The sequence below is a fragment of the Barbus barbus genome (assembly GCF_936440315.1).
Source record: "Barbus barbus genome assembly, chromosome: 4".
NCBI lineage: Eukaryota > Metazoa > Chordata > Actinopteri > Cypriniformes > Cyprinidae > Barbus > Barbus barbus.
The window spans coordinates 14,353,131-14,365,555 of NC_136732.1; the positions used below are offsets into that span (position 1 = coordinate 14,353,131).

The 12,425-nt window shown below is 34.8% G+C and overlaps 1 protein-coding gene across 1 annotated transcript in view; it reads right to left on the minus strand.

Moving 5' to 3' along the window:
- LOC306861797 (phospholipid-transporting ATPase ABCA3-like) overlaps nucleotides 1-12,036 on the minus strand; it is a 58,132-nt gene extending 46,096 nt beyond the window's left edge. Inside the window, exons 1-3 of the mRNA XM_079404279.1 lie at nucleotides 11,830-12,036; nucleotides 10,483-10,561; nucleotides 5,397-5,652 (exon numbers count right to left, since the gene is read on the minus strand). Coding sequence (XP_079260405.1) covers nucleotides 5,397-5,652; nucleotides 10,483-10,536 — 310 coding nt within the window. The 5' untranslated portion in view covers nucleotides 10,537-10,561; nucleotides 11,830-12,036. The remainder of the gene's footprint in view (nucleotides 1-5,396; nucleotides 5,653-10,482; nucleotides 10,562-11,829) is intronic.
- Nucleotides 12,037-12,425: the final 389 nt, after the last annotated feature.

Below are 12,425 nucleotides of genomic sequence, written 5' to 3' on the forward strand. Positions count from 1 at the left end.
CAAAAGTTGGTCTAACATGTCACCAAGTCCTCACATGATTCTTTATTGTGAGCTACAGTATCTCTCTCTATGAAAGCAGGAGTTGTCGGTTGAGCCGGTTAAACCGGCTCAGAGAGTGTGACACCGGTCTCCTGTAAGGTCTGCAGTGCTCTGTCCTGTCCTGTCCTAGTTCAAGTTCAAGTTCAAGTTCACTTTATTTATATAGCACATTTAAAACAGCCACGAGACTGACCAAAGTGCTTCACAAAAGATACAGCATCATAAAAGTAATTAAAACAAGCAAACAGATTAAAACAAAGAACCCAAAATAAAACAGTACCAGAAAAATTATAATAGGCAGGAATAAAACCTAATAAGCCAATGAAAACAGATGGGTTTTTAACAGAGACTTAAAAATGGTCAAGCTCGGGGCCATTCGAATTTCCACTGGCAGGTCATTCCAGAGACGAGGACCAATTACAGAGAAGGCACGGTCACCTCTACGTTTAAGTCTGGAGTGTGGTATTAAAAGAAGATTCTGGTCACCAGATCTTAAGTTTCTTGAGGGGATATACTGATGCAACAGTTCAGATAGGTAGCCGGGTGCTTGATTGTGCAAAGATTTAAAAACAAATAGTACAATTTTAAAATGTATTCTAAATTGTACTGGCAACCAATGAAGGGCCTTTAAAAGTGGAGTAGCGTGATCCCTTTTTTTCTTTTTCAAAAGAAATCTTGAGGCAGCATTTTGGATCAACTGAAGTCGGGCAATTTGGGCTTTAGAAATGCCACAGTATAACGAATTGCAATAATCAAGACGTGACGTGATAAAAGCATGCACCGCCATCTCCAAAGTCTTATCAGTGAGGAAATGTTTAATTTTTGCAAGTATACGGAGCTGACGAAAACTGGACCCAATTACTGAAGAAATTTGTTTGTCGAATTTTAATGAGTCATCCAAGATAACTCCCAGATTTCGTACCTGTGGAGACCTAAAAGCCGATAGGGATCCCAAGTCAAAATTAAGTGCTTTCACATGTTCTGAAGGGCCAAAAACAATTACTTCCGTTTTCTCCTTATTTAAGGATAAAAAATTTTGAGATAACCAGGATTTAACCTCACCTAAACAGGATGAAAGAGCAGTCATGGCCAGTGGATCATTTTTTCTAAAAGGTAGATAGATTTGAGTATCATCGGCATAAAAGTGAAACGATACCCCATGTTTTCTAAAGATAGATCCCAGAGGTAACATGTATAATGAAAATAGAGAGGGGGCCAAAATCGAGCCTTGCGGAAGGCCACAGGGGAGAGAAGCAGTGGAAGATAAAAATTCTCCTAACCTAACCACAAATTTCCTATCAGATAAAAATGACTGGAACCACTTTAGAACTGTGCCAGAGAGACCCACCCAAGATTTCAATCTATTAATTAATACAGAATGGTTAATGGTGTCGAAAGCAGCTGATAGATCTAAGAGAACGAGGACCACAGAGTCACCCGTATCAGTTGCTAAATAAATGTCATTTAACACTCTCAGAAGAACACTGTCCTGTCCTGATCTGATCTGATCTCCCCGCACCTTGAGGATCAACAAGCAAATTCAGCGTCCTCAATAACAACACACAACCAGGAAGCATCTGTGCTACACATGCCAATGTAAACACAACAGCGAGAGTTAATAACAATAAATAAGCAATTAAGGCACTTTTGAGGTCCTGCTGAAACTGATTATTGTGTCTATGGTTAAAATAGGGAACCAGTTCTAATTCTGAACCATTCTAGTTTTTAAATATTAGAACAAACTACCAAAAAGACAATGAAAGTGTTGTTACTGTTAACTACCAAAAATATTCATCTGTTTTGTTAGTGACAGAGTTGCCATTATTCTTAGACTAATTAAAACTACTACTAATAATTTATTAAAATAAAGCTAGAATAAAATTGAAATTAGGGGTGTGCGATATGACGATTTTTGATCGTGGACGATAAAAATGTCTCCACGATCTGCTTTTTAAGAAATATCGTAGTATCGCGCTACCGCGCACATTGTCAAATACAGTTCTGGCGCCGCCGTATCTATATACTGTACAACACGACATACAGCAATAGAGTTACTCTGACAGGACACTGCACTTATTCGCGATCGCAAAAGTACATTATTTGCACACAAGCCTTGCTGGTTAAATGTTTAATTCGCGCGCTGGTCTGACATGCGCTTGTTCTGAGCGCATACACCTGAAGCACGCGCACTAAAACGCCTGTCTAACAGCGCCTGATTACTCAACTAAGTTATATTTACTGTCAAAACACACAAGGTTTACATACAGACTGAGTTGGTTATCTCTAAAATGAAAGTAAATAGTTAAGAGAGAAACGGATGCGTGCCTGTATATTAGATGCGTGCAGCTCTTAAAGGGACAGGACACTAAACGTGCTGTCGACTGTCATTAAAGGGATATTTCACCCTAAAATTTAATTTCTGTCATTATTTACTCAGTGGAAAACCAAACAGTTGCTGGTCCACATTGACTTTGATAGTAGGAAAGAAAAATCCTATGGAAGTCACTGAGGACCAGCAACTGTTTGGTTTTCCACCTTCTTCAAAATAGCATTTATAAATGTTCAGCAGAAGAAAGAAACTCATTCCGGTTTAAAACAACTTTTGAGTAAATGATGGTATAAAAATAAAACATTATGACAGAATTGACAGACAGATGACAGAATATTAATTTGTGGGGGAACTATTCATTTAACGTTAACAAAACAACAAAACGCAAAGAGAAAAATCCCTCACTATTCTTGACTGAAAAACTTTAATACAGTTGCTTTAGGAATCAGTCTATCTAGTGTTTTATTTTTATATTTGTTCATTCAATTTCATTGAATGCTCTGCTAAATACACCTATTGTACCTGAAAATAAAGCACTGTTTGTTTTATTTGTATATTATGTGTATTTGTAATGTGTATCTTTGTTCTTATTTTTTAATAAGAAAAATAAAATAATGACAAAGATTTTTTATCTTCGCCCACTTTGGCCTAAATATCTGCCATGCATCTTTGTCTTTCTAGTTTGGCTGTAATGCTCAGACAACTTGTAAAACCAAAATAATAAAACTAACAAAGAATCGTGATAAAAATCGTGAATCGTGATATTTCTATAAAAAAATCGTGATATGATATTTTTCCCATATCGCCCACCCCTAATTGAAATATTAGATGAAAAACTTAAGAAATAACGAAAATAAGGAAAGTAAGGAATAACATCACTAAAATGAAATACAAATAAATTAAAGCTAAATAAAAATGTAAAAAAACTAATAAAGATAACACTAAACTGAAAAAATATAAATAAAAGCCCATTTAAAAATCACATAACATTACTAAAACATAAAATAAAATTAAAACTGAAAATATAAAGAGCAAAATCTAATAAAAAAAAAAAAAAAAAATCACAAAAAAAGAGAAAAAAACTGAACAAATGAAAAATTAAAACTGAAAATATAAAAATAAGTCAATTTAAAACATTAATAAATACAATAATAGAATGAAAATAATACTAAAATAACATTGGTTAGTGATTATGAAAGTTCTGCATTCTTTCTGTGTTAACATACTATAAATGTTTTGCAGTCTGAGCTGCAAAATATTATAAAGACAATAAATAGACAAAACGTATTTCTAGTTTGTTGTTTTTGAACAATCACACAGTGTGATTAATGCTGCTCATGAACAAATGACCTGGTTATTATAAATGAAACAGTCCAAAAAAATCTGTCAAAATGATCTGTTTGCCTCGGTCAAATGAGACGTCACTGAATCAGAACCTGCATTTATCCTCAAGACATCACTTTCATCATCACATCCATCTAGAAATGAACTGCTACTTAAAGCTCTGTAATTTCCTCCTCATCTCAGTCTGGGTATAAAATGTCCAAATCGCTGACTTTCATTACATCAGCCCTGCTGCAGACTCTTAAAGCAGGATCTTCAGGCAGTGAGTCATTTGCGAATATCACACAGGACTTTAACACCATCAAGCTGTTCATTTTACAGTCAAAGTTGAGGCATCAGATTATGGATCAGCTTGCTCAGAGCGACAGGAGGAGGCAAACAGTGTCTGGCATGAGTCACATGATCAGGACGCAGCCCAGAGAATCGTTTATTACGTGACTCATCACCTGCATATTCCCCTGCAGGCCTTTATGACAGCACATGAACACAAGCACCAGGGCAATTCAAGGGTCAAGCAGAGGCTATTTATGTCAGGAAGCGCAGCCATGAGGTTTCTGGCAAGGTCACGATGCTCCTTATTCACAAAACCTCAATATATGCTTTCATTTCAACTGCAAACTCAAACATATTGTAGAGCCAACAGAGCAGTTACACAAACGGCAGGCTTTACACTTTTGGACCAATGAGCTTCCATGACTTATCTGGTAATGCGTCATTTCCGAAAAGTATTATTTTTGAGATATTGCACCCACGAGGTGCAACTTCTAGATGTTGAGTGTGAGAACATTAATTTATAATCATTATAGAAATATTTTTTCAAAGTTTTTGTTTTTAGTAGACATTTATGATTTCTGGAAAAGGAATTTAAAAACAACTGCCTTCAAGAGAAGCAATATCTATACAATTAAATATTTTAGAAATGAGCATAACAAAAAAAACTTAATACTATAGAAAAATGTAATACTATATTTTTTACATTTTTGACAGCATCAATAAAATGCAATAAAACATTGTTATTTTATTTAATGGTTTTTTTTTATTGTTTTATTTTTATGCATGTTATATATACTACATCTTTGTTCCGTTTTTGGAAACTAATTAAAATTCTCTATTTCCAACTTTTATATTTAGTCAATTTGTTGCATGTTTGCGCATATATTTTCATTAGTGTCATATTTGACAAGATTAATAAAATACAATAATAAAAGATAAAGCATGAAATAAAATAAATATTTGATGTATGTTATGTACAGTACAACTTAGTTTTTTGCCATTTTTGACTATAATTAGAAAAATTAAATAAAATAATCTATTTCTGCTATTATTAGATTTTCCATATAGCCAATTTGTTGCATATGTTTGACGTTTATATATTTTTTGTCATTTTTTTGACAGTATAAATAGAATATTATTTTCCATGTAGCCAATTTAATGCACAAATTATATTTGCTGTATGCATTTATCTTTGTCATTCTTGACAATATTATTGAAAAAATGTAATTAAATACAATAATTCTTTGCTATTTCCATGTTTTCTGCTTTTCTCCATTTCATTGTCCATATGGAGAGAGGTGATAACGAGATCGGCCAATGATTCGAGGCACAGCTCAGACGTGTTAGCTGTCTTTATGAACACACTTCCACACTTTAGATGGTTAAACAGCCCAAAAGCCAAAGCTCTCACCAATTCTGATGCAATTCTGCAGGCTCTGCTGCACGTCCTCTGTGATCTGCCGCACCACGCTGGCATTTGCAGGCACGTAGGCCAGCTGCAGGTCCTGGAAGCACAGAGGGAACGGCAGGTCGCTCAGAGCGAAGCTGTGGTAGTGCGTTGCATTGGGGTAGTTGATGGACGACACGTTCTGTCGCAGGACGATCAGGATGGCTGAGAAGAGCAGCGGCAGAGCGATCTCCACCAGAGTGACCACGATCTGACGCTTCTGCAGAGCAAGAGAAAGAAGATGAGTGGATTGTTGGATGGATGCCTAGTTAGACAGCTTGATATGCATGTATGGAAGATGGTAAAACGGGATAACGGTTACGTACATAACGATGGTTAAATGGTTAAAGTAACAAAAGACAAAACCAAGAAAATAAAATATAATATACCAAGAGAAAGCAGGAACTGATAAAATGTAAATGTGTATCTTGAATGCAGTGCATGCCGCTTTGGATAAAAGCATCTGCCAAATGCATTAAAGTAAAGTATAAAATAAAATAAATGTACTACTCGCTAAATCAGGGCTGTCCAGACTCGGTCCTGGAGGGCCGGTGTCCTGCAGAGTTTAGCTCCAACCCAAATTAAACCCACCTGAAGCAGTTAATCAAGCTCTTACTAGGCATACTAGAAGAAGAGGTGTGTTGAGGCAAGTTGGAGCTAAACTCTGCAGGACACCGGCCCTCCAGGACCGAGTTTGGACAGCCCTGTGCTAAACCATAGCTTTTAAGCTATGCTTAAAAAAATAAAAATGCTCCAAAAATAAAAAGTTAAATTTAATGAACATCTTGCTTTTAAAATTCTTGACAGAGGATGTACAGTACTGTAAGAGTTTTAAATAGAATTAAAAAAAAAACAAATTAATCTTATTTAAATGAATTATTATTGTGGTGGAATTTTTTATTTTACAATGACGTTTGCTGCATTTTTATGATTTAATTTAGATAATTTAGACTGTTATAATGAAAATTTGTAATTTTATTTATATTAAAATAAAATAAAAAGTAAAATTTCAATTAATTGTTTGCGGTACAATTGAGGATTTTACAATCATGATACTAGGCCACAGCTCTGTAATGTTAGCTGTATTTCTATTAATATACATCCATACTTATAAAGTAAAATATAACAAAAAGTATAATTAACAAATAAATAAATAAATAAATATTTTTGTGTTGTACAAATGATAAATGTATATATATATATATTAGGGCTGCAACTAACGATTATTTTGATAATCAATTAGTTGGCTGATTATTTTTCCGATTAATCGGATTAAAAAAAAGCTACATGTTCTTTTTTTTTTTTATTGACAAAAAATTCTGCCCAATGTCCTTCAAACAAATGTGCCAATTGAATGCTATGAAAACATACAGTGCTTAATTTATTAGACCACCTGTCATAATAAAGAGAAAACTAATATTTTAGGAATTTATCAAAGAATTGTTTCTTTATTTGATAAATTCAAGAATTGTTTATCAAAGAATTCTTGCTGGCATCGTTTAGGTCATTTTTGACTGTAATTGGGTATCTGAAAAAATCTTTCATTCTTTCAGATACCAGAAATAATTATATTACAGCATTAGAAATAGCCTACTGTTACTAAAGAGCTTATGCGTATTGAAGGACTAACAATAGATAGCAAAAAAATGATTTTAGTAAACACCAATACTGTTAGTTTAGAGCAGCAGTGGCACAAACCTTACATAATTGTTATAAACCTTACATAAATTTGTTAAGCACTGTATATAGGACTATAGTTTAAATCTCTTCATCAAAAATAAAGATAATAAATATAGACAAACACAAACTCAAATGTTACCAACAGGTGAGAGTAATGTTCTGCAAGAACACGTTCACTTTTTGATCACAGTCACGTACTGTAATTTCTTTATCCTGTAAAAGGCGGTTATGAAACGTCTGATATTTATATTCAGAAAATGACACGCTGTTATCCCTTTACAGTTCCTACTCTCATAAAATACGTGCACTTTCAACAACAGATATTTCATCACGTTTTTACGCTGAATATTGTCTCCCTCTCTGACGCGATAATGCAAAATCTCATTCTCTTTCCACCACTATTTTTAGATGATTTTTGTCCATAGAAATGCGTTATTCAGTGCTGTAATTTGACGAGACTGGCTGAAGTTGGACATGCACTGTGGGCAGACCTGACTAATCGATAACGAGAATCATTGTCTATCATTTCATTATTGATAATAATCGATTTTTTCGATTAGTTGTTGCAGCCCTAATATATATATATATATATATATAAATAATGAAAATGGTGTTTATTGCATATATTTGCTGTATATTTTAATATTTGGTAGTATTAATTGATGGTTTTACCATCACGATACTAAAATAAAACAATGCTCTCAGCGTTTATCAGCTTCCATGTGCAAGCATATGCTAACAGGTGCATTAGTCACATTCATGTTGCAGATCTAGTGTCAATCAATCAATGTGTAAGCAAGCAGGATCCCACACAGCACCTGGGGCTCGATCTCGATCGATGGAGAACTTTAGACCTCTGATCTGGGTCAGACAGGCAGCGCTGTGTGCCATGATGAGGCATGAACGGCCCAGTGTTTACACCTCGGCTGGGCTTGGGTTTCCTAGCAACAGCTGGAGCCCAGTAGTGTGCAAACAGCCCTCTATCAGGAGGGAATTGGGAAGCTTCCCGCAGCACTTTGATCCAGCTCAATTGACTGTTTAGAAAGTTCACTTGTGATAGACTTCAGCTGCACACCATCGCACACAAGACGACAAGTGTGTGGAGCAAAGGTCCGGCATAACGAGAGCCAAAAACACAGGCAAACACGACCAAAGCGATGCATCAGCATTAAACAGAGCTCCTGTTGTCTTGCGTTTATGAAAGAGAGTCTCAAATCTAATCTAAATACGGGAAGGAGCATAGAAGTCATTCAATACAGACGAGTTAAATGATTATAGGAAGTAAGGTGAATGGGGTAATGATTAAATTCAACTCCACGCCTTTGTTTTGCTTGTGCGTTTTTATTTGCCGCAAACTAGTTGACATTTCCTTGTTTCTTTAAAAGGGTAAAAGAGATTTGATTCTGTGTCTTGCTGCTCAAAGGCAAGGTTTATAACATTTTCAACTAAAATATGAGGTTTCTTTAATTGAAATATTTGATCTTTATAGATTTACTCTGACAATTTTCACACTTTAAAAAGTCATTTTTGACCATAACTTTGGATTATCTTGTTCCATTTTTCACATCGTCCATACTTTGCCCTAAATGATTCATCTGAGGTAAATTCGCATTACTATCTGCATACTTACAAGGTTAATCAACATTAATTTGATGAACAAAACATGCTGTGGTTGTCTTAATTATTTTAAGACGTGCTACAGTGGCATGCGAACGTTTGGGAACCCCTTGCAGAATCTGTGAAAATGTGGATAATTTTACCAAAATAAGAGAGATCATACAAAATGCATGTTATTTTTTATTTAGTACTGTCCTGAGTAAGATATTTTCCATAAAAGATGCTTACATATAGTCCACAAGACAAAAAAAATAGCTGAAATTATTAAAATAACCACATTCAAAAGTTTGGGAACCCTTGGTTCTTAATACTGTGTGTGGTTACCTGGATGATCTACGACTGTTTTTTTGTTTTGTGATGGTTGTTCCTGAGTCCCTTGTTTGTTCTGAACAGTTAAACTGAGCACTGTACTTCAGAAAAATCCTCCAGGTCCTGCAGAATCTTCAGTTTTCCAGCATCTTTTGCATATTTGAACCCTTTCCAGCAGTAACTGTATGATTTTGAGATCCATCTTTTCACGCTGAGGATGATTGAGGGACTCAAACACAACAATTAAAAAAGGTTCAAACATTCACTGATGCTCCTGAAGGAAACACGATGCATTAAGAGCCGGGGGGGTGAAAACTTTTGAACAGGATGAAGATGTCTAAATTTTTCTTATTTTGTTGAAATATCATATTTTTCCATTTAGTACTGCCCTTCTGATGCGACAAAAGATACTTGCATGTTTCCTGGAAGACAAATGAAGTACAATTTACCTTGATCTTCAAATTCAAAAAGTTTTCACCCCCGGCTCTTAATGCATCGTGTTTCCTTCAGGAACATCAGTGAATGTTTGAACCTTTTTTAATTGTTGTGTTTGAGTACAATACGTGAACGTTTAATGAGGCTAGTTTGAAGGAAGTTTATAATGTGGCTGCCTGAATCTAATTGACATATGATATTTCAGCACTGCATTTCTTCCACACACTTCACCTTCGGCAGCATAATTTGTGGGCTTTATAACCAAAGGGTTAACTCAATACATTGCAGGTTTTATGAAGATACATTTAAGACGTTTTTGAGACCAAGTAAAGAAAACGTAAGCAATAAATTCAAGGGAACACAAGTTAATATGAATACAATAAATAAAAAAAATGTTCTCCAGTGCAAGATTCTTAAAACAAGATACATTTATTTGAGATGCATGATGACATAAGATGTCTTGTTTTGTGGGAAAAAAAAAAAGTCTGATCAAAATAAAGACTATGTTTCTTGATTTAAGGACGTTTAGATACTTGTATTGGATAACAAGACAAAAATAATGAAGATGATATTATTAATTGTTTTAAATATTATTAAATTATTATATACACCACTGCCACTGGTCAAAAGTTTGGAGTGTGTAAGATTTTCTTTTTTAATGTTTCTGGAAGAAGTCTTTTATGCTCACCAAGGCTGCATTTATTTAACCTGTTTTGTATTTGAATATATTGTAAAATGTAATTTATTGTGATCAAAGCTGAATTTCCAGCATCATTACTGCAGTCTTCAGTGTCACATGATCCTTCAGAAGTCATTATAATATACTGATCTGCTGCTCAACAAACATTATTATCAATGTTGAAAACAGTTGCGCTGCTAGTGTTTATCTGTGCTCTAAAACCCTTGATGTTTGTCTAGAATCATGACACAACTGAGCTTAATACGATCTAACATCCAGCAAAAAGAAAGATACCAACACATACATTGCAAATATAAGACAAATACTCACTTGCTGAATATAGTTCTTCCACAGAAGCAATCCAAACTGCTGCCAAACGGCCATTTTCAGATTCACAGAGCTTCAAGACCTGGACGAAAATAAAGTTAACATCAGGTCACAACACGAGTCTTTAGAGAAACTTATCAGAGCTACTCCAGGAATTTCACATCGATTCTGAGTTGAGTGTAAACAAGAGCGTTTTGCAACTCCATCCCGAGACAACTATACTCGTGCTTCCCATAAGAAACAAGAAGTTCAAACATTTATTTCACTTCTGATTGCACAATGTGATCAGACTACTGAAAGTTACTTAAAGTGATAGTTCACCTAAAAATAAAAATTTTGGCAATCATATACTAACCCTCAAGTTGCTATAAAACTGTATGAGTTTCTTCCTTCTGTCGAACGCAAAAGAAGGTATTTTGAAGAATGTTAGAAATGAAAGAGTTGCTGGTAGCCATTGACTTCAACAGTAAGGAAACAATACTATGGAAGTCAATGGCTTCCGTCAACTTTTTGGTTACCAACATTCTTCAAAATACCTTCTTTTGCGTTCAACAGAAGAAAGGCACAAGTGCAGGGAGAGAAATTATGACAGGTTTTTCCTTTTTGGGTGACAAATCGCTTTAAGATATTTATCTAAATGAGTATGACTACAATGTCATTTCCAACTAGGGCTACAAAACGATTAGTCACGATTAATCATGTGCTGTGTATAATTATGTATATATATATATATATATATATATATATATATAAATAAAATACATAATAAATAATAAACAAATGCATAATAAATATACACAGTACACACACATAGTATGCAAACATAACTATTTCTGAATCGATTAATCGTGACTAATCTTAAACACCATTAAAGGTGATTAATATTCAGATTCAAATATTAGTACTATATTATGAGCTTTCCTCATATAATGATCACAAAATAGCACATTTTAAGTGTCCCAATTCACCTGCTTTGACCCCAAATAAACTGCTTGTTTGTATCTGTGAGTAGTATGTAGGTGACTATTTTGCACCTGTCATCTTTGCAGCACAGCTCGTGAATGCATGTCAATATTACACAGACGGCAGGGTTAATATTAGCGTCGATGATACAGCTTTGGAGCCTGTTTGTCTGTCTGGTGACTTTATGCCATTTTTCTGCATTGTCTGCTTTTATTTACGTCGTGTTTGCATTCGCTTATTTTGAAATTAAAGCAGTGTTTTCTATCAAACGTCTCCGTCTTATGGTTTTCATTTGCTTAAACGTTGCAGGGGTCTTGTGATTGAATCAAGAACTTGTTTATTGACTCAAATCCGACAGAAAAGCACAAAAGACGACGCGCAGCTCACCTTTCACTCGTCTTTCTGTCCCGCACAGGGCTCCAACTGCGGCTCTTTCAGGCGGGAAGCATTGAATAAATGTTCGCGATCGGCTCGGCCCTGCCACGGATGCGTTGCGTCGGGAAATATCGCTCATAAGGGCGATAATAATGAGGAATATGGTGATGGTGATGACATTGCAGCGGACGCAACAAACGCGGTCACGTGATCTGCTCCATCTGGGCGGCTGCCTGCGGTCACGTGACCGGCGCTTTGCGTGAAAATGCCAGTACCTCACCTTCCTTTTTATTTGATATATTATTATTTTTAATTTACCATCGTTTATTATTATCATATATACATATACAAACCATGCATCTTCTCATCAAACGAATACAAAATGCATTTATGTGTGTTGCATTGTGCCTTTATCAGCTGAATTTTTAAAACCATGCAAATATATACCCATTTTATCCGTAAGGATTTGAATAACACATTTGCATGTTCCAATATTATATAATTTTGAATTCAATACCGTAATCAAAACATAACAATCTATTTTTTCCTATATATATATATTCTTTACTAGTTTCAATTTTTTAAACATGCACATTTTGGATCACATT